The 23,880-nt window shown below is 43.3% G+C and overlaps 1 protein-coding gene across 2 annotated transcripts in view; it reads left to right on the forward strand.

Moving 5' to 3' along the window:
* The window catches only part of RBBP6 (RB binding protein 6, ubiquitin ligase), a 394,678-nt gene that overhangs the window by 68,508 nt on the left and 302,290 nt on the right, over window positions 1-23,880 (forward strand). For both annotated transcript variants that reach the window (XM_085629467.1, XM_085629468.1), the window contains exons 4-6: window positions 2,688-2,732; window positions 14,749-14,837; window positions 14,948-15,044. In XM_085629467.1, the coding sequence (XP_085485593.1) occupies window positions 2,688-2,732; window positions 14,749-14,837; window positions 14,948-15,044 (231 nt within the window). The remainder of the gene's footprint in view (window positions 1-2,687; window positions 2,733-14,748; window positions 14,838-14,947; window positions 15,045-23,880) is intronic.

Genomic DNA, 23,880 nt, shown 5'->3' on the forward strand with positions numbered 1-23,880 from the left:
GACCAACACATCTGCTGCCACCTGCCTGCCTGAGACTGCAGCTGCCATCTGCAAGACACTACTAATGCGGTCTGCCTGCAGGACGCTATCAAATCTATAAGTAAGTCTATTTAAAGGAGCTTTAAGACAAAGGGAAGCACTGCTTTCACTTTATCACAGGCTGCCATGAGCAGTGTACGCAGTTTTCCACTGCATTCTGGGACTTCTAGTTCATGTGTTTTGAGAAAGAAAAATAGGAAACCGAAGTACGCATCTGAAATGCAAAGGTAAAACAAACGCTGTGCTTCCTCCCCAAAAATGCAAAGGAAAAACAAACGCCGTGCGTTCTAAAAACAAAAAAAAAGCCCCCCCCCCCCCCAAAAAGTGCCAAGTGTCGCTCCGCCAGTAAAAGCTCCAGTCTGCGCGTACACATCTTCTGTCCCACTGCGTGCACATCAGAATCGTATTGATTCCAAAAGGCCTTCGCATGGCGAGAGCAGCGCATGCACGCTGCTAACGTCAGGTGAGACCTAATGTATAATCTCACAAAGGAATTGATGCGCATGCGTAGGGCCTCGAGGTGGAGTTACGATGTTGACCATAAAAGACTTCCTTGAGAAAAGTAAATTGAGGAGTCGGGGACCAACACTAGATGGCAGGAGTGTGCATAGCATTGGAATCTGCAGCATTACACTAAAAATTGATGCTTACAGGGTAAGGAACATCCTGCTTATGCTGTGTTCAGTGTTTGCTAGCACCGTGCACAAGTTTGACATGTCCAGTGTTAAAGTATCCTAGTTCATGTGTCCGGTAGTGTGCAATGTTAGGGAACCTAGTTCATGTGTTAAGTGTACAATGAAGTAGCATGGTGCACTAGTTATGGCAGTGCACAGTGCTTGGCAACACTTTTGGTCTCATTGTTTTGTTATTTGAGTGCCATTGTTGAGGGCATGTTATTTTGTTAGCTACCATAGCTAACAAACGTGGAGGCAGTGTTACAAAGCACAGTGCAGTTACTGAGGCAGTGTTGGGTGTTAGATGACAAACATGACATGATTGCAAGGTGTTCATATTGAGTAGCAAGGTGTCCTTAATCGGTCAGTGTGTACATTCAAATAGTCAAGAAGTTCTCTCAATGCAAGTATTGGATTATTGAGAATCTATGCGCTTGCTTCTACTGAGGTAGTGGTCAATAGAAAAGCTGTCACGGTGGCTTGTTGGATCGAGCATCTAGCTTCACATGTTGCTTTTGTTAGTCGAAGCTCAGCAGAGCCTATGGAATTTTTTTGTCCACTATAGGTCAGTAAAGCGAGTCTCATCGCGTTGATTCAGAACAGCATGACCATTGTGGGATCTTCCACCTAATTCATGAGCTTTAAAAAATGTTCAGTTCTTTAGTCATCTAAATACGTTTTTATTTTTAAGCATATGATGACAGTGAAGACTATCCCTTCAGAAACCATGGACAGTGTCTGAAAAATGGCTTCTTATATCTCCTCCAGAATACGTTACTGTCAAGCAGCAGCTTCCTTCAGAAGAACTTGCAGATCGTTTGATTGCGGGGATTGTCCCTTTTGATTCACACATTTTGAATCTTCTGAAAGTGTTTAATGTTGGTACCAGTCATTGTTTCAGTGAACGTCTTGTACTGAGTAAGTGCTGCTGGTGCTTAGCACAGTGTTCTGGCTAAGTTTGTACACTACGTTGAACCGATCAGCACTTTCTCTCTGATGATATAATGGTGGGTAGCGAAGTACTCCTGTGGAGGGTAGTGTTCAATATTGGACGGGTGTAGTATTCATCACTGCTCTGATTGTTACTTAGTTAATGATGCTAACGAGACTGCTGAGGATCGTGTTCAGTACTGGACATTGCATTATCCTGCAGTGCTAGTATAAATGCTGCCTTGCACACTGCCTTTTAAAACCGTAACACGCTGTGCCTGTAGATATACTGTGACAATCCATTGCTTCTGATGTCTTCGCCTTCTGTATTAGGGATAGCTCTCTGCTTTCACTGCGCTTGCAGTCCGTGATTGTGCAGTGTTCTTGGTGAGGGTTGTTCGGTGTTCGTTAGCGCATCACACCAGCTTTTATAATGAAAGCCTGAGTTGAGAGCGCCCCTCTTTATTAGTGTCTTTAGGTGTTTCACTGTACTTTAAGATAGTCCCCAACTCTGGTAGGATCCTTAATTGAGAACTGCTTGGCTGGTTCATAGAAGAGCTAACTGAGTCCATTGTGTCTTTACTATTTCCTCGACTGCGTTGACATTATGCAGTGTTTTTGTGTAAACCTGTTTTTTAGTGAATGATCTTATTAGTTTTGCACTTTTCACGCATCCATTTGCAGTAGGAATACAACAATGTAGTCAGACTCTTAAGTACTGCCCATTCTTCAAATATAGCTGCAAGCGCATTCGTCTTTTTTTGTTTTTGTTGCCATCATTTTTCCTGTGAGCTGATCTGGTGTAGCTAATGTTGTTTTCTTATCCCTCCTGCAAGCATGAAGGACATTAGGAACCACCTTAAAGTCTATCTGATTACAATTCATAAGTGTCCACTTCACAAATCTGTTCTTTCCTCGGACATTCTTCAAAAGAAAAGCCTCCCGTTTTTAATTGTATTTTATTTCGGAGCAGGTGACAATTTTTTCATTGCTTAACTTTGTGAAACTTGAAAATGTTTGTTTTAATCTTTTTTTTGTAAACAGATCAATGACTCCTCTTCGTCCATTTCCCTGGCCCAGCTCACAAAGGTATATAGAATTTCATAGTTCACTATCACAAATAATAAAGATTGCTTCCTTTTAAAAGTTAAAACTTTAAAAGCTTTTGTAGCATGCTATATTGTAATTGACTTTTTTTGTCTAACAATTGTAAGTGTTGTGTGTATTCTTGGTAAATGTTTTGGCTGTGCTTTGACTTTCCTGTAAAGAGAAGCTAATGTTATGAGAAGATGAGTGGGGAGTGCCTTGTCAGCCTGAACACGTTGGCCTTTTAACAGGTGCCCTTCAAGACACGTGCTTAATGCTTTCGCAGTGGAGAAAGTACGCCCGTTTCATGTGCATTACACATTTTTTCACTTGGTGAGTCAAGAGGGCCTTTTAAAACTGCTTCCAGATGAATATAGCTTAACTGTACTCTATGAATTGAATCACCATTATGGAATGAGTCCACTGCACACATGAAATGGCTTGTTGCCCTTTCTACTTCGATTGTCACTCAAACTCCTCGCGAACGTTAAACACAAATAATTTCTTTGAATAAGGATATTTTTCAAGTATATATTACGCTTCATAGGAGTATGCCATTTATCTTTATGATGTATGTTATTTTTGTGTATTGTGATAACTGGACAATAGGGCCAATCCTCAACTTCACCGATGAGTGCATAACCTCTGTGAGCAGCACATGCTCTTGCTGTAAAGGGGGTTCTAAAGCAGTCACTAAGCAGACTATAAATTACCGCACTCTTTATGAAGGGATCCTCTTCGGATGTACACCAATGTTCCGTTTTGTATTAACGCTGGAACTTTCTGTCCATTGTTCTGCCTTAATGGTTATAAACTTGGATGAATACATTTACTTGCTTCTTTTTATTAGATATTATTGTGTATATATCTTGAATTTGCCAAGGGATGTAGTTGCAGCCTACATCCTTTTGGCTGAAAAATAAAGTGAAATGTACAATATTGGTTTCATTTTGCAGACTACTTATACTCTGAGTCTTTATTGAATTTTGGACTTCTCACCACCAATTATGCATTGCAAATCTGTTAGTACATGCTTGTTTGTGTTCAAACTAATTAGTGTCCCCTAAAGCTTGAAAAATGATTGGTCTTTGCAAAAAACGAGCAATCATATTTTTTCTGTCCATGCTAGAAAAATCTGTTCATTGGTACAGAGTATCTAGCAAAATATTAAAACTGCACGTTTAGTTTATCTGTGTATGCAGAAAATAGAATGTAGGGTTTCCTTAATGTGCACGTCAGAAGCTTAGTAAAGTTATTTTTTTCTGTTTTGGGCCCCAGTTTTTATCTAAGCTAATTTCCGTTGTGAAGAAGTGATTTATAGACACTGTACCAGTGATAACACGTGCAGTCTGTGTTCTGGGCGAAATAATACTGCACAACCGACTTTTACCAGAGATTTGTTTGTGTTGTGTCCAGCTCACATTGTCATTGGGTATGGTAGGCGGTAGTTTGGGGGATGGCTTATGGGAAACAGAGTATTTGTGTAGGGCCTGGGGACGGCATGACTATTTACACCTGCTTGGTGAACAGACTTGTAAGGTTGTTAAATCGGAGTGGGTGCTGGGAAGATCGCTGGGCGTATTCATTACATGTTGGTTGAAGGAGTGTCCTTTCTAGATGTGTCCCTGATGGTTTGTGTTGGAGTGAAGTGAGAGTTGGCCCTGTACAGCTTAACTATTTGATACAAAAAGGATCTTTGCTTTGTATGTCTCGTATGCCAGATGCTTGAGAGCAGTTAGTGTTCTTGCAATGCATTCTGGTCCTACGTGGTCCATATGTACTATGGAATCATTCAGAAGATTGTTGACCAGTTTAAATCAGGTGTTCATTCACTTTTGATCCTTGTCCAGCACTTGTTTGTGCAAATGTGAATGCACAATGAATGTGATATCTTAAAACACCCTCCTAGGAGGAGGAGGGGGTGGTTTAAGTGTGTATATATAAATATATATGTATTTGGGTGTGTATGTGTGTGTATATATGTGTGTGTATATGCATATATGTGTGTATATATATATATACTCGAGGTATGTGTGGCTGTAGATACACATGCTTAGTGTAATCCTGCTATCTAGTGTTGGGCTCAGATGTGTTCAAGTTATTTTTTTGGGAAGAAAGTCTTTCGAGCCACGAAGTATGACTCCTCTTGTTGGTAATGTGCATGGTCATCCACTCCATTGTTAGATTGTCTTCCTCTTCTCCGGTTCGACATAGTCGTCGCTTACTCCTTCCAAATGCTATTGTCAGGATTGTTTTTAATTGCATCTGTTCTGTCTCCCTAGTGGGTGCATCGACTACGTTGGGGCAGCTAGAGTCTGCTGCAGCCCTGTACGCCTTTGCCCATAGTGGGCGGTATTCATCTTCTGCGTTCCTTCCATGCCATGTCAACCCGGGTACCTTTCCGCTTCTGTTCTCATTGCCACGCCAGGTTCCCAAGCACCGATCTCCATCAAGTGTGTAACTTGCCGCTCCCCTGAACACGAGAAAGCTACCTCAGGGCTCGAAAAATCTACTCGCTATGGCGAGTTATTTTTAGGGCCTATTGCCCGTTCTGGAGAGCTTACAACAGGTGTTCTGGTTGCTCACAAAGTAAATCAGCAATGAAGATGCCTTTTAAATCTTATCTTGTCGCATTTGCTCAGCTTTAAAAGGCAGAGGTCAAAAGTCCGTTTGTCTTTTCCTACAATTTTGTTTCTGTGACTGAAGTTAGAGGGTTGTGTAAAGTGAACTGTGTGACGATTGCTTTGCCCTGAGCTTGTGAAATGAAAGGCTTTGAGGTTGCAGGCTTTTTTTCTAACACAAACAGCTAAAAGGTGAACTGTTCAAACATTTCAAATATATTTCACTAGTTATGACAGATTTTTGTAATTCTGTGGTGAAAAAAAGATTTTTATGGGATCAAAACAAATCAGACCACTCTACTTGATGATGTCCAAACTTTAAATAATTTTGCTGAAACCCAATTTCCAAAACTTTGTTTATGCGCTATATAGTTTAATCAGTAAAACTACATTTTAGTGGGAACATTTTGTCCATTTCAATGGAAAATGTGCTATCTGTAAGTGGCAAAAGTTAGAATTTATGGAAAGTGAGTTTTTAAACATGAACTGGGAAATATTCCTGCTCCTGCCCAAATGACAATGCTATTAGTGAACTACGAGGCAAGCCTGAGATCACGTGCACCCTATATGTAGGCTTGATTCTTATTATACATGGAGCAAACATTTAGCAAATAGAAAATATTTTTTTGTGCAGCAGAAATAGTGGACATGCATATTTGAAGGTGCTCTCCTATGAGATAAAAAAAAAAAGGCGACTCCATAAGACAAAATATTTACCTAGGATCACACAGTTTGAGACCAGTTCATGGATCAAGTACATTACAGTTAGGTCGAGTAGATTATAAGGCTCTAGACCTGCAGGTCTAGTAACATTAATGATTTTTCGAGCCCTGTACCTGAGAGGCTTGCAGGTCTTTTCGATCGAAGAAGGCACTGTGCGACCATGGAGCTCGACGCCTCGAGATATTCCGACGCAGCACTGAAGACACACCAGACCTCTTGGGTTCCGAAGACCCTCAAGAGGACATACACGCCCACCCATCAGCTGCTGATGGAGGCACCTTCTTTCTCGGGCACCTCCTGTTCCGAGATCAAGATGCAGGCTATCACTTCAGGGCTGGTTGCCCCCAACGGCTCCACCCCAACCACGTATAAGAAAGATTACCCTAGCTGCATTTATTCTAACAACCCTTTTTATTCTAGATCAAGTATGAGTGTATATACGTGTATGTATATATTTCTGAGAGACTGCCAAAGCCATGGGGGCATTGCAAACATCACAACATGACTCCTTTTGTTGCTTCTCTTATCATGCAGGGTCCAAAGCCACCTCCCCTGACACCTCCACCTCCTGCCAGTGAACCCAGGCCCAGGCAGCCTCCCCCAGAGGATACTGTAGGGGCTCTTACAGGGATAATAATTCCAGTGATACAGGCAAGGGCAGTTTCATCAAACCCTCCACCCACACCACTTAAACCTTGCCTTGCCAGGCTCCACCTCTGACCGCACAACACTTGTCAGAGGTTGACTACAAGGATTCTTTCCCGCCTAGCGGAACATCACCTCTAACTAGTGGGTGGTGGATTTATCCAACATGGTTGTCTGGACTCAGGAGCTTACTTCCACACCTCCAAACATTCCACCTTACAAACCCCAATTCTCAACAGAACATCAACAGTTGCTCCGGGAGGAAGTGCAGGCACTCTTGAAAAAGGGGCCGTACAACCCATGCCATTACACCAGCAGTGCACAGCGGTCACTACTTCCTTATTCCCCAGAAAAAACTGGTCCTTAAAGCAGATTTTGTACCTCAGACCCCTAAACTAATACTCTTTCAGAGCACTTCCTTATGGTCTTTCTTCAAGCTGTCATTTCATAGTACAACAAGGTGACTTCAGTGACTGCACTCTACCTGAAGGACGCCTACTTTCACATTCCCATTCACCCAGCATATCACTGATACCTCAGGTTCATTATGAACGGGCTACGCTTCTATGCACTACTGCCCCCAGGGTTTTCACTAATTGACTTGCATTAGTGTCTGCTCGCCTACGAAGGCAAAATCTATAAGTTTTTCCATATTTAGGCGATTGGCTCATCAAAAGCGCAACACGTCAAAGGTGTGTCCAACATACTCAAACCCCAATAAACTACTTCAAAAACTAGGTTTCACCATCAATGCACCCAAATCCCACCTCCAAACCCTTCAAGTACAGCTTGACCTAGGAGCTATCCTCAACTCATAGCTGGGGATAGCTTACCCCATTGCTGCCCAGATTCAATCCTTCGGGCGCTCATCCCCGAATTCCACCCCTATCAGCAGGTAACCTTGAAGACAATTGTGCATCTCCTCTGCACCATGACCAAGCATAGCCATAGTGCCTCAACCCAGACTCAACACAAGCTTGTTGCAAGAATGCTTAGCACATATATGAACTCAAGTTGAGGGTCAATGGGAAGATCTAGTATTGGTCAGCCGTCAAGCTTGTCACACTCTGCAGTGGTGGAATACCAACAGTCTCTTAAAAGGACAGTACTTCCAAGATCCAGTTCCACAGAGAACAATAATGTACGCCTTAACGGGTTGGAAAGCGCATTCACAAGAGCTGGCTGTTCAAGGACACTAGACATTCAGCCAAACACTTCATATCAATTACCTGGAGTGGATAGCTGATCATCTAGAGCTCAAAGCCTTCCTTCCCCACCTAATTGGCAAGGTAGTCCTGAACAAGACAGTCAACATAACTGCCATGTGTTATCTGCACAAGTTGGGGGGGGTCCTCTCAGCTCGCTCAACTAGCCCCGAACACCTGGAGGTGGGCTCTCCAATACAACATTTGGACAACCACTTTGCAGATCTCAGCAAGAGACTCCAACAAATCCACGAGGGGGGCGTCAACCCACAAGTCCTCCTGTTCGTTCAGGCTTGGGGTCAACCAGACATGGACCTTTTCGCCACAGCAAAGAATGCCACAAGCACAAACTTCGCCTCCAGGTTACCACAGTCCAAGGGCAGCACAGTTTGGCTGAGTTGGTCTGGGATATTTGCTTACTCTTTTCCACCTCTCCCACTGCTTCTGGTTGTGGTTCAGAAATGTCAGACATCTCACCCTGTACCTGCTGGGGAACTACAGATAGTTCTCCCACACTCCTAGAACTATCTGTAGTTCCCCAGCAGGTACTGCCCAACAGGAAGGTCCTTCTCATGCAAAACCATGGAGAAATCTACCACCCAGACCCCAGGTTCCTCAACCTTGTGATCTGGCTCCTGAAGTCCTAGAGTTTGGTTACTTAAATCTACCACAACCTTGTATGGGCATTCTCAAAGAAGCACACCTCTGATGCTGCATAGTGGAAAAGATTTGTTCACTATGGTCATTCCAAACACATTGATTCTCCAGGGGCCAATGTTTAAGACATTGTTAGTTTATTTAATTTACACACTTCCTGTCTAGCTTTTACATCTCTAACAATACACCTTGCAGCAGTAGCCGCATATCTACAAAGCAGACAACACACTTCACTATTCAGAATTCCAGCCATTAAAGCCTTCCTGGAGGGACATTCCTCCTAGGATACCACCAGCTCCCGCTTGGAATCTCAATATTGTGGTATCAAACTTAATGGGCCCTCCATTCAAGTCCCTCCACTCCTGCCCTCTCCAGTTTTTATCCTGGAAGGTGACATTCTTAGTTGCTATCACTTTTATCAGACATTTCAGTGAGCTTCAGACTAACTTTAGAAGAACCCTTTTCCCAACTACATAAAGCTAGGGTAGTACTGAGTACCAATCCTAATTTTCTTCAAATGTGGCGTCTCAGTTCCATCTAAATCTATTGAATTTTGTCCATAACCAGGGACTGTTGCAGAAGGGGCTCTATGCACATTGGATATAAAACGAGCCCTCATGCACTATACTGATGGAACCAAATCATTTACAAAAACATAACTTTGTTGCTTTTACAAAACCACACAAGAAGGGCCATTTCTAAATCTGGCATTTCATGTTGGTTTGACAAATGCATCCAAGCATACTTTGCTAAAGCAATAAATGTACCTATTCCTCCTAGAGCACACTCCACTTACAAAACAACTCAGCTTAAATGGCCTTCCTGTGAAATATACCTATGACTAACAGACGTAAAGCAGCTTATATGGTCTACACTGCTTACAATTTGCAAAACATTACTGTGTAGATGTGCTAGCCCATTGGCAAGCTTATGTTGGTCAAGCAGTTCTTCATCCACTATTTCAAACTGCAACCCCCACAGGTTAGCCACCGCTTATAGAGGAGGATTTCTTTATAGTCTATGCTTAACGTTTATCTGCTGCCACACATGCCTCGAACAGAAAATGTACTAACCCAGTAAGCATCTGTTCATGGCATGTAGTGCTGTAGATTCACATGCACCCATCCTCCGATTCAGACACCGCTTTGTTGCAGTTACTTTTATAACTTATCCTACATTCCTTTTGCATCTTCATCTCACTATACTGCACTATCCTTCACACTTCATCCTCAACCGCCTTGCTGGACAACAATAACAATGGAGTTGATGACCATGCACATTACCAGCAAAAGGAGGAGCCACTATACGTCGTGACTTGAAAGACTTTCTGCAAAGAAACTACTTTCACTCATCTGAACCCAACACTATGTGTGTGTGTGTGTGTGTGTATATATATATATATATGTATATATATGTGTGTGTGTGTATATATATATATATATATATATATATATATATATATATATATATATATATATATATATATACACACACACATATATACAAATATCCAGTATAAAGGCACTCCTTACCGACTGCGGGGTTCACCGGCACTCTGCTAAGGTATGCTTAGCTCTATCGTATCAATCTTGCAAGATTGGCAGGCCACTCCAAGGTTGAAGTAATTACCGAAAAGCCCCTTTATTAATATAATCCACTAGTTCTGAGCCATGACCTGTTTAGGCTAACCCGGTCTTGATCACATGATTTCATTTGTCATTGACTTGTGAATAGATAGTAATCGGTGAGAAAAGACCCTGCTCCAAAGTACAGAGAAACTCAACACACAACGTGAATTGATTACAACATATCGCAAATACAAGGTGCTGCTTATTCCTAGCAATTCACTATGACTTATCAAACATAATTACAATGCCTAAAATAAATTAGGACACATTTCGTATATCAAAATTGAATCTTGATTAATTCCATAACGATATCAATCACAAAATGTCATCAGCCAGTAACCGCATTTCAAATATTGTTTGATATCAATTATTATTACGGCCATGGCATATTTCTCCTAAACTGCAGCTTTAGTAGCCCAATACATTAAATAGTTAAGTACTAAACTAATACCGGTATAATATAAATAAATGTTTCATCATTAATTAACTGATGTTGGAGATATAATCTTATCTTTGTAATATTGTCCTAGGGTGATATCAGCTGTATGTTACGTCATGCCATTGCTTTCTAGGTCAACTCTGTTATGGCAAACTATCCTCAAGGAAAAAGAATACCCGATACAATATAGTATGTATACTGCGCATTAAAAACAAAGAATGTCTGAGAATGAAAACAAGAACAGGGCCATCATGCATAAATCACATTATAGGTGTACAGAAAGTTCCTCTCCACATGGAATCAAGGTATTGACGTCAATGATGTACCCGCTCTACCTTCGCATTAACTTAAGGTTTGGTCCCCACCTCATGTTTTGATAGACTCAATTCCCAAAAATGTTATATTTCCAATATTTATTGTGGTGATTGTGATTTTTTGGCAGTACTATAACTTGGCATACTGCTTTGATATGGGCTAAAATTAATAGTTTTACTGGAAAAATTGTGCTGCCAATGTAAAGCTTTGTACAGGGACCGATAAGGCAATATATTGTATATTCTGTGTGGCTGACAATGTTTTTGTTATGCATATACTGCCAGAATTAGGATCTGTGAAATATTGGTGCCCCAGAATACTTCCACGCTTTATAATGGCATAAAGGGGAAAAAAACTTGGATTTGGCGATAATTTGCTACTGGAAGTCAAATTTTGCATATGATTGTGTACCAATTTATCTTTCAATGATGGACATTTTCAGTCAGTGATTTGAGGTTTTATTTCTATTATATATTGTAATGTTGATTCAAGTCTAAGGATACCCCAATATTTTTGAAGAATCCTATATATTTGATGAGCCTTAGTACTGAAGGTAGTTGTGAAACTTACAGGTTGGCTATCTGCCATGGGTTTAAGAGATCTACTGAATAAAACATCCGTTCATGTTTTTTGATTAACTTTCTCCTGAACTCTGTTTATGACCCTCCTTAAGTATCCTTTTAAAAAAAAAAATTGTGAATCATCTTTCTGTACATCAACCAATGAGGATTCGGATCTACAGTTTCCTTTGACCCCTACAAATGCACCATAAGGGATAGCGAACTTCAAAGGTTGAGGATGGCAACTGGATGCTTGTGATATGGAATTCTCTGTAGTTTTTTTTCCTCAAAAGGGAAGTGACAATCCTCTCCTCAGGATGTAGCTCAAGATAAAGGACAACCAACGACGTACGCCTACAATTCATGGTATATCAGAGATTGAGGTTGTTATGGTTCAGAATCCTAGCAAAGGATCATAGTGCTGGAAAAGAATCCTTCCATAAAAAAAGAAAGATCATCAATGTATCTCAACCACATCACCAATTCATTAGTGTACTGTTCCATGGTGTCTGTCCAGACCACCTCCTCCTCCCACCAGCTCACAAAAATGTTCATAGCTGGGGTCGAAGCAGGGGCCCATTGCTGACCCCTGTATTTGTTTATTGAAAAAAAAAGTATTCCCTGTCCAACATATTTATATCCTCTTAAACAACATGTATGTGTGTTGTAAAAGATTGTCTCCTGCTATTCATGTAGTTTTGTAATTTTGAGTCTTTTTTGTAATTCGGAACTGGGACTTTTCTTACGGTTTACTATTTATTCTCGTGTCAGTGATTATTTTCTGCAACTACTCCAACCTTGGAGTTGCCCGCCAATATTTCAAGATTGCTGCGATACAGCGAAGCATAACTTAGTGGTGGGCCGGTGAACCCCTGCAGTCGGGCCCTGCCCCTGCGGTGAGTGCCTTTACACCAGATTTTTGTTTGGTTGATGGAAGTTGCCGACACTCCCGCCGGTCCCACTCAAACATTGCTTGGAGTATTGTGATGGTTGAGTACCATCGGTCCTGGGTCGGAAGACTCCATGCGGGTGGCTAGCTCCCTCCCGAAACGAATGGAATTATTAGTGAGGCTGCAGACTGCCAAAATCTTTTTTTGAATCTACGGCACTGGATTGATTTGAATCAATAATGGAGGGTGATATGCTCAAGCGAATTATCAAAGGGCCTGAAGCAAAGCCGCTACCACATTATTCAGTGAAAACACCAAACTCCTCAGGAAATAAGGAATCACAGTTCTCTTTTGGAAGAGCGCCAGTGATTGTTTTGAGGTGATTCATCAAGTGGGGGCAGAGAAAAAGACTGGGTCTCTAAACCTTTTTTTCAATGCAATTTGCCATTGGAAAATTAGACCCAGCAACTGGCAGAACGGCTCGGTGGAATTACATCAAGATCTTGGTCCAAGAAGAATGCGTTTTTGTGATTTGGTGTAAATCCGTTCTAGAAAAAATTAAGGTTCAAAATGTATGTATATATCACGCCATTTAACAATTATGTCTAAAGATAAGATCTGATTGGCTGCCACCAAATTAACGAATGTGGCAACAGCCATTTTAGGACTTTGAGCTAGTCCCAAGTCCTGTTAAGGCCAAAAATTATCATTTTTTTCTCCCTGAAGGGATCCAGTCTTTTAATTCCTAAAAAAAGACTGGGTCCAGTCACACCAAATCAGCATTTATATCCATGTACGAATCATTGAACTTTTCATAGATGTTACATATTTAGATATTTCAGATCATAGGGTAGCTTGGTAGGGGACTTAATTACCCTGCTTAAATTAAGAACCTAATAGAACATGTGACATGTCTTTGTTTCTCTATTTACAAGTGAGTGAAAGCTTATACTTTCCTTATTTGCACTGAGGTTGCAGATCTACCCAATATTGTACTTTTGATTTCCTTTTAATTTCACTAAAAGAAAAGATTTCTGAATACAAACACGTTTCTGGAAAAGATGAACATTAAGCGAAATCAAATGCCAAAAGTGTATTCTACAACTGGAAAATAGGGATAAGAACATGGCCCTGACTCTTATTTCCTCTTGGAAATAGTCCATAAAATACATGATTAAAAATGCCCTGTTTGACCATTTCTTCACTCTTGAAGGATCTGACTCCTGGTAAAACTTGAATGAACAAAAATTAAGTTAAACTATAGCTCAGTGGTTGTAAAATTAAGAAATCAAGAGCATGACTTGTGATTGGATGATGCACTTCGACTTTACAAAGCGATTAAAGAGATGCATGTCGAGAGCGGTCTATGAAGACCCCAAATCTTTTCTCCTGTGAGGAAAGCCGATATTCAATTATTAGCCTAATTTGAAGCCATACTGCATTTGTATGAACCAATCCAAATCTTGTGCTGCTTTAATCCATGGAGCAAATAGATTTTTTTTGCCACTTTTCACTCTGTATGTTGCTCGCTTGGACATTGCAACTCCATAGAATTTGGTCTGACTCAAATAGTGCGGTCTCTATCGCAGCCAAGGGTAGATCAGAGATGCCTTTTAATATAGTAGATTAAAGGTTAATATACTGATATTGCTAACAAGCTGAACATTGTTGGTACAGTCGGAAACCAGTTGTTCGTAGTCATGAGTCGATCAAGCAGTTTTGTAGTTCGACACTAAACACTGCCGTTCATAGGTCAGTCTCAAATACCTGGATTTTAAAGATCCTTTAAGTCGTTATTTTGGTGTGTCGAATCGGGTTGTGTTTTCCATTTTAATTTTCCCTTTTGCAAAGACTCTGCTGCTTAGTCTACTTCAGACCTTTTGGTTCTGATTAAAACAAGCCTTTCGGACACTTAATAGAACATGTAGTCTCACAAGGTGCAATTTCTTAATTTCTAGGTTCTTTGAGTTCTATTGTAGTTGGGTCTGCCACTTGTGAGCACAACATGCTCCACTGAAAGGGTCTGCAATTTCTGCTGTTTCTCCTGCAAAGGTCTTGCAGTTTGTAGATTATATTGAATGTTCATCTGCAGTACTGACCTAGTCAAACGTATAAGCACGGCACCGGCACACAAACATGTCCTGGCTGAAAGGACTACCCCCCAAACAGACTTGTTCTCACCCCTACGTATTCATTATTTTTCACACTTCAGATGGGCTTCCGGCTTCCACCTCGCTGATCTTTACAGGATTGTATAAGTGCAGTTTGTGTCTGTGACAATTTTGATGCGTTTTTTTTTTCTAATTTTGTTTTTGTCAAACAATTACCTTTATTAGACTGCCAATCTGGCTGAAGCCAATGCTTCTGAGGAAGATAAAATTAGAGCTATGATGTGTCAATCTGGCCATGAATATGATCCCAGCAAGTAAGTATTTCACATGTCAAATAAGATTATTTTTTTTTAGGAGCAGCTTGCATTTTTTCACTTGTGTAGAAAATCTTTCAAAAGTAAGCCTCTAATTTTATTTTTTGCAGTTATCAGAAAAAAACGTTGGGTCCTCCACCACCGAACTACACATGTTATCGCTGTCTTAAGCCCGGCCATCACATAAAAAACTGCCCTACCAATACTGTAAGTATCTCAGACTTTCTAAAGAGCGTTAAAATACTGTGGATCTTTTTTTCCCTACAAGTAGTGTTTGACTTGTTGCTGGACCAACCAAACGCCACTACTTCAACCTAAGCATGTATGTTTTATGAACAGTGTAAATTGTAGAACATTCCATCTGGGCATTTCGGCTTTGCAACTGCAAGAGTGGGGAAAGGTATTTTGAACACAAAGATGGAAGGTGGTGTTTGCTATTGGAGGAGTTGTACAGACATATTGGGATAGAGTTGGTGAAAAGAGAAAGATGGCTCAAGGAATAGAAGAGGGACAAAGGATAACTAGCACATATCTAGACCGGTTGGCTATTTTCTAAGTCACAAACCAGGCTGAGGACAAGTTTATTCTTGACTGCAAGTACCAATAGCTGTTCTTGCACCCACTGCTGGAGGTCAGTTTCCTCAATGAGTATCATTCTCCTGAACCGCAGACAATTATGCTTCACAATCTGTGCCAAAATATCATTCTCCTGAACCGCAGACAATTATGCTTCACAATCTGTGCCAAAATATATAGAGGTTAAGCAGTCCCATATTGCAGATGACAACACTCTGCATCCTACTAGTTAGTACAGTTTGGTTTATGATGATGGCTCTGAAGTCCCTTTAGCATCTTCCTCACACAGATTAACCCCCTTCCCCCCCTTAAATTGACGTTTTCTGTGGTTGTCGGCCAAAATGTTAAGCAAGGGGCCTTTCAGTAATTCTTGACTCTTTATCTTGGTTTTTGGTTAATCATTAACCCTGAAAATCTGTCTACGTGTGGTATTTAGGAATATTTCCAAAAGAGATCAAAACTCTCCAGAGACGCAGTTTCTCTTTTTTAAACTAAAAACAACCAGTTGATAAATATAAATTGCAAAACCTCAAATTGCTTTCTAGAAAAAATAAAACTTCATATAGTAGTTTTCTATATAGGTTATATTAAAAAAAAACAATCAATCTCCCCTTTTATGCAACCCAGATGGAACTCCACTATTCAAGAATGTAGTGCATAAGACTAGCCCAGACCAGTGAAAATAGGATCCCGGCAAATCAGTTTGACAATGCAGCCTTCTTTCTGATAATCTGATAGCATTTATATTCTTTAGTTTCTGATACTTTTCTTGTGATTATTTTGCACACCGTCTGTACCTATTTAAGCAAAAGTCTTGTGGACTAGCATGCCTCCCCCTTTTGTCAGATATCCAGTTTAGGAAGCTGGCTCTTTATATGGTATACCACTATGTAGTTCTCATACACCAAGAATAGTGATTCCCCCAGAAGTGTGCAGGGCTCAATGTAAGCCCAGAATGCTCTATTTGTGGTAGTGTGGGCGAGCAGCCCAAGGCCTAACACAGAGGAGTGTGAGATCTGTTTATGCACACAGTGACCAATAGAAGACACACAACTCGTAAAGAAGATCCACACAGATTTTAGAAAAATAAGGTTCTTTCGAGATTTATTTTAAGACCAAGATGTTCGCAAAATGGTAAGTACGTTTTTCAGGAAAAAAACTTCATACTAGATATAAAAAATGGTCACTGCAGTTTTCAAGGTTTTGAATGTTCACACGAATGCAGTTTTTGCAGGTACCAGACATATTTCTGGACACCCGGGTCGAGGGCCTCCTGCTCTCGGGTTTCTGAAACAAAGCACATCCTGGGTCGAGGTGCCAAATAACCTCCCCCAGGATGGGCAGGGTCCACGAAGGGGATGCTGCCTCTGTGAGCTACCCCAGCCATTAGCTGCTCCCAGCAGCTGGCCCCCACCGATTCAGATCCTCACTTTGGGTGGGAGAATCGGCAGGAAAACCAAGTTAGGAGAGGTGTGCCCATCTTTGCCAACCCCACCCCTCAGGTGGCGAGGTGAAGCACAACTCTGTCCCCGCCATCTTGCAGATGGGGGGGGGCCTAGTCAACTAGAGTGAGGCTCCCTCCCACTGGAGGGTGGCATCAAAGGGGGTGTACCCACCCAACGGAAGGGACCCATTATTCCTGACCTGTACCCACCTGTAACACCCAAATTTAGCATTTAGGGGCAACCCTAAACCTTGCCTCCTCAGAGAAGAATCAAGAAAGACCAAAGAGCAGTGCTGAAGTAGAGGAGGACACCAACTGACTTGGCCCCAGCCCTACTGGCCTGTCCCAACCGTGACCTGCTCCAGTGAAACCCTGGTGTGTCCTGCAGCCAGCAGCCCCCCGAACCCGAAGGACCTGCCCTGCCTTCCCAACCATGACGGTCTCCTGTGAGCACCGAATTTGCTCACCAACAGACTCTGGCTCTGGCCAAATCCGCAAGTCTGCACCCGACGCCCACGGCCCGAGTTAGAGTGGCCCAACGCCACGAGGAGGTCTCCCCGGCGATCCTGGCCTGGGATATGGTGATCCCTGATCTACCTCCAGTCTCCAGCCAACGCCTACAGCCCTTTTCTGGAGGATGACCATGACCGGAGCCAGTTAGAAAAACCCGATGCCAAAAGACACCCCTGCACCCAACGTCCCTATGGCCTTGGGTGGCCAAACCGACCGTGTCTCAGCATTCCCAGGCGTCCCAACTTACCTCTCCAACCGGTGGTCGTCTCTAGAAGATCTTCGTCCCTGAGCCTGCAGTTTTTGTTGCAACCGGAAAATCCCTATTGAAACCAACAGGGCACCAGGTGCCAAAACAGCACCCTGCCGCCGCTGTGGGTGCACCTGGTCTGCTAAACTGTATCCCCCTTTGCCGTGAGCCTAAGTCCAGGAGCTTTGCTCCAACAACATTGTGGCCTGCTAGTAAGCAGCCACCAACCAGAGGCCCCCTATCCCCCCCATTAGAAAACATTGGGCCTTAGCAGCCGGGGACCCTGGTGCCTCTAAGGGGGGTTTTAGAGAGCATCCTTGATCCCGGGAGAACCCTGGTACTAACCCCAGAAAACCAACTCCCAAACCTAAGTATTTACTGTAAAACTGATAACCTGGTTTTCTCCCATAGGACTGCATTGACTGCTTTCTTGTGAAAATTGTTGTGTGTGTGGAGTTGGGGTGTATGAAACCTTTAGAAACTGCATATGTACAAAAACTGATTTACTAGTGTGATATCTAGGCATTTTACAGTGAGTAGAAAAATTAATCTGAAAAGTAACATGCTCCGTAATCTGAAAAGTAATTCCGATTGTTTTATAAACAAATGACTTGCCTGTAACCAATCCAATTGCATTCCACTGCATTCAAACTGTATTTAAGTGCATTATTCCTGCAAAGTACTATTACACTTACCTGTACCAGGCCTGGCTTGGTTCTAGGAAATAAAATCCAACTTAATAATATTTGTATACAAACAAATTGGTCGGAGTTCAGTCTTTGATTGTGACATCATTTCTTGCCTGAGTGTGTACAATAAATGCTTAACACTACCCTCTGATAAAGCCTTACTGCTCGCCGACACTACCACAAATCGAGAGTAAGGTATTATTTACTTTAAAGCCTCTGCCTACCTTTGGGGATCCTCTGGACTCTGTGCATACTATACCATACTTTGGGATAGTATATACAGAGCCAGCTTCCTACATTGGTGGATCAGCGGTGGGGTCTACATCTTTGCTTTTGTTGGGCTGACTTGGTGAACACCTGATCACACAACAGAACTTCTAAATTCTCTTTAGTATTCTGATTTTTTGAATTGACAAGTTTTTCCAAATTCCTAAAAGTCTTGTTAGGGGCTTGGTTAAGTCACTTTAGCATTTTAGAAAAATAAAAACTCACTATAGTTATGGGTTAGAATCTTTTTTGGAGAATGTCTCTTAAAAGAGCCCAGCTATTAGTGAAAATATAACCAATTACGTGGCTGAGGAGCTTGACCTTTCCCGTGTCTCCATTTAGAATCTAGGGTGTTACGGTCTCTATGTAACCTTAAGAACATTTCTGTAGGGTCCCATTCTTCCAAACAAAGGCTCCAGGAGCTGTTGGCAGGATATGCTATGGACCACCCCCCTGAGCAAGGTAAAGGCCTCTCAGATGGAGAAGAGGATGGTGGGGATGAGGATAACTTCCAACCCCCTCATTTCCTAGGGAGAACCGGGCACCTGTGTCCCTGACTCCCAAGACTACAACTCAAAGCACCTAAATCCCACACAGGTGGGCCAGGTGCTTCTGAGTCCATTGAGGACAACCTCAAAGAGAAGAATTAGACCTAGAGACCAGACACCTGGCTGTACAAAAAAAGAGCAGAGATGGGCTTAGCTCCCATCAATGGTGGCAGCAACTTAATAAATGGAAACATAGTGCAATCTTATGAACCCGAAATCCCCATATTTGTGGAAGGTGATCACTTCACTAAATGATTCACAGCTTTTGAGAGAGCTTGTGAAATGAGAAAAGTTAGGAAGTCCCACTGGGGGGCACTCCTTTGGGGGACTGTTCATTGTAACTTCAGAGACAGACTCCTGACCCTTACAGGGGCAGATGCTGGGTCTTATGACCTAATGAAGAACACTCTGAGGGCCTTGGACTTACAACTGAGGAATATAGGATTAGATTCAGGGGGGCTCACGAAACCAGTCCTGGATTGATTTCGTAGACTACTCGGTTAAGACACTAGATGGATGGTTAACTGGAAGCAATGTTCATGATTTCAATGGACTTTACAATCTTTTCATGAAAACATATTTTGAGTAACTTCACAAATGAGAAGTTCAACATCTGGTGCACTGGAGTCTAATTTCTCCCCAAGAATTGGGAAAGAAGGCTGAGCACTGGTTGAACACTAGGGTAACAAACAGCCACTGGGGGCGACCAAAAGAAAGAGGTCACCAAACCTCCACAGGGAAAAGGGGGTGAGAACCCCAAAGACAAAAAGCCAGTCTTCTAAAGGGCTCTACAAACCTGCTCAGGGGGTGAGTCGCAAAACTGTTCCCTGTCCAATGGTAGGTACAAAGGGAAGAACTTTGATCTCCAAAAGGCCTGGTGTATCAACTGTAAGAAGTTGGGATACTTAACTGGAAAAGCTACTTGTCCTAACAAGAAGCCCCATAGTCCTCCTCTAGTGAGTACTGGTGTAGTCAATCTCCAGATCCCATCTGGAGATTGGCTACAGAGGGTGAAGTTGAGTTTGCCACTTAAGCTGTGTGGCCACCCAACATGAAATATTTGCAATACCCCTGAATAAATGGGACTAGGATAGGAGCCCTGAGGGATACAGGTGCTAATGTCAGAATGCCTGCTTTATTCAGGAAATGCCCTTCCTGTGGCAATAAGATGGCACTGGCAGATCACACTGTGTGTATTGTGTCTTCCACCTTCACACAATCCTGACCAGTGCCCCCACTGCCAAAGATTTTCCAGGCGCACTCTACGCGATAGAGAGCGCATAAAACTACATGCCCTGCTGGAGAAGGAAAGAAACCGTCATGAAGGCGACCATACATCCTTCAAACCACCCTCTTCAGCCAGACGACTTCAGAAACGGCGACATACCACCTCTCCTGACCCCAAGAAGACCAAGGTTCCAGGAGATTCGACATCGAAGTCACCGTCTAAAAGACCCAGGGTTTCTTCTGCGTCAAGAGATAGAACACCATCTCGACGTCGAGATTCTCAGCCACATACAAGTGTCGGCGTCAAGGCACGGCACTTCGGGCTCGAAGGCTGTTAGCCCCATGAGATCTGGAAAGTCTCCGTCGACGTAGAGGCTTCAGTCAACGTCGAGACACTCTCCCCCGCCCTCGAGGGGGGCAGCGTCGAGAGCTGCGACGACTTATAGATCGCCGCAAGTGGGCCTGACGACGCCGATCTTCGTCAAAGGCTCATCATTTGACGTAGAGGAGATCGACCCCCAACTCGGCGTCATGGAAGGTCGACGTTTGTATGTTTTATGAATATAGGTTGTTCATTTTTATTGTAAGTCATAGGGTACTTATGTTGAATTATTGTTTGTATGAAATAACCCTTGTGTTTTTAATATATGGTGAACAACCAATAAATTTACCTGTGAAGTCAGATTTTTAGAAGTAGATTTTCTTGTTCTGTGTATTCTTGATTATATGTATTATAATCCTCCTCGATATGGATGAATGATTGAAAGGATAGGGTTTGCACGAGGGTTCTTGTGGTACTATTACTTCCACTCATTTGTTTGATCCAAAGGGTACTTTTTTCACACGACGTCTAAAACGCCAGATCAACGGTGAAGGTCGACGTCAAGATCACCAGCCCGATGGCGAAGGTCGACGTCAAGATCACCAGGTCGACGTCTAGGTCTCCGCATCGCTGTAGGCGATCGGCGTCAAGACCACCGTCGAGAGTGGAGTGGTGTTCCTAGCAATCTACACCGATGGTGACGCAAACTTCATCGACGTTTAGACGTTCGACGTCGAGGGATACGACTGCAGCGGTCACGGAGGAGATTCAACGTGCAGTCATGTCCAGATCCAGATGATCATCGGGGGATCAATAATCATCCCCAGGTCTACATATCGTACAGATTTCTCCGGAGAAATCACCTAAGGCGACAGAAAAGTTTGGTCTTTCACCTTGCTGGTTGGAGAATGTGGGTACAGGTGGCTGCAGAAGTCCGGGCTCGTACTATTCTTGCACGTATTCGCCCTCTAGAATCTCTCCGCGAAGAAACAAGACTCCTCCTGGTAGGCCAAAGTCACCTTCTACACGCCCTTCACGATCCAGAGATCGTTCTTCTCCTCGCAGAAGGCCAAGATCTCCTTCTAGACACAGATCACGGTCCAGGGCTCATCACAGTGACCGTCCCCACAAGAGGCGACGCACAAGATCACCCACATAATCTTCCTCCACGAGGTCCTCGGTCTGGGACTATTCTCCGACCTTTTCCTCCACTCCTCCATCTCGAGTCTCCCATCGATGACATCGCTACTTTTTCTGAGGTCCTGGGTAGGGGAGCGCAAAAACTGAACATCACGTTGCACACCCCTGTGGTTCCCACATCGATTATATATGATACCTTACATCATCGATCAGCGCCCAGACCGTTACTTCCGTTGGTGCCAGGACTGTTGGAGCCAGCTATGGCCACATTTCTCACTCCTGCTACGGTGGGCTCTGTGCCTTCAAGGATCGCCAAGAAGTATAAGGCTCCAGCCGAGGATCCCCTATTCCTAAGAGCGGACCCGCCAGCGGACTCTGTTATTGTGGCGGTTGCCATGAAGTCGCACTCTGCGTCTATTTACTCTTCTGTCCCCCCAGAGAAGGACAGTAAGCAGATGGATTCCTATGGCAGGAAGATGTGCAACACATCTGCTTCATACATGAAGGTTGCGAGTGCTTCAGCCCTTCTGGGGCGTTATGATCGTTCACTTTGGGATTCACTCTCCAGGTTCACTAAAAAGCTTCCCAGGGAAGACAGGATTTCAACGAAATTCTCCTTGAGGGTGGGGCTTGTAGCCAATCAGATCATAAGTGCGCCTGCGGATGCTTCGGACCTTGCTGCTCATGGATACTCCCATGGCGCATGCTCTCGACGATCAGCCTGGCTGCGACTAACGGGCCTCAAGCCTGATGTGCATAAGAAAATTCTAAACTTACCTTTTAACGGATCGTCCTTGTTTGGTGCTCACGCCGATGACCAAATGAACAAAATGAAAGCAGAGATGGACACCATCAAGGCTGTTTGGCTGGAGAAGCGCAAGGAATATCGTAAGCGCTTTCGTCAGGGCGACAAACGTTCCCTTCATCAGCGGGTTCAAACCCCTCAATGGTCCTCTCAGAACCAGCAGAGACCCCGATTCCAACAAAGGGGTCGTGGGAGAGGGAACGCCAAACAGCAACAGTCCACCACCAAGCAGCCTTCCAAACAGTGAGGTCTTACTTCCTCCGCGCCCGTTCGCTGCTCCGGTAGGAGGAAGTATCAGTTTTCACCTGGAAGAGTGGGAAGCCATTGCAAGAGACAAATGGGTACTGAATATTGTACTGCATGGCTACTTGCTGAGGTTCAAGTCTCACCCTCCGCAAGTACCCCCACAGGTGCAGCACCTTCCTCCAATTCAAAATCTGCTTTTACTGGACGAGGTAGCTACAATACACTCCAAGAACGCCATAGAGGAAGTACCACCTCTCCAAAGAAATCAAGGAGTATACTCCCGCTACTTTCTAGTTCAAACACGAGGAGTAACCAAAGAGTACAGACCCATTCTCGACCTGCGTCTGCTAAACAGATTTATCAAGAAGGAAAAGTTCAGAATGCTAGCCCTGCACCAGACCTTCCCGCACCTTCACCAGGGAGACTGGATGTGTGCCATCGACCTGCAGGACGCCTATTTTCATATTCCTGTCTCAGTGAAACCTCAAATTCCTCAAGTTTCAAATCTCTCGTCAGCACTACCAGTACAGAGTTCTGCCGTTCGGCCTCAAATCCGCCCCACGGACATTCTCCAAGTGTATGGCGGTGGTAGCTGCCTTCCTCCGCAAGCGGGAGATCTTAGTCTATCCCGTTCTAGACGACTGGCTCCTGAAGAGTTCCACACCTGTACTACTTCAGAGCCATCTCTCGTTCTGCCTCAATCTACTACAGTCATTGGGATTACAAGTCGACTACAAAAAGTCGGTCCTCAATCCCACTCAGCGGATACACTATCTGGGCGCCTTTCTGGACTCCGCAAAGGCAAGCGTGTGTCCTTCGGAGGAGAGGTTATCATCCATGCTTCAGAAATGTCACACTCTTCTAGACACTGCATTCCCCACAGCCAGGCAAGTGTCTTCACTACTGGGTTCGATGGCTTCGTGCATTTACATTGTTCCCAATGCGCGCCTTCACATGCGGCCTCTACAACAAACGCTGGAAGATCAATGGTCGCAGAGGTCCGGTCGCTGGGAAGATCT

Source organism: Triturus cristatus, chromosome 10 (genome assembly GCF_964204655.1).
Source record: "Triturus cristatus chromosome 10, aTriCri1.1, whole genome shotgun sequence".
Taxonomy (NCBI): domain Eukaryota; kingdom Metazoa; phylum Chordata; class Amphibia; order Caudata; family Salamandridae; genus Triturus; species Triturus cristatus.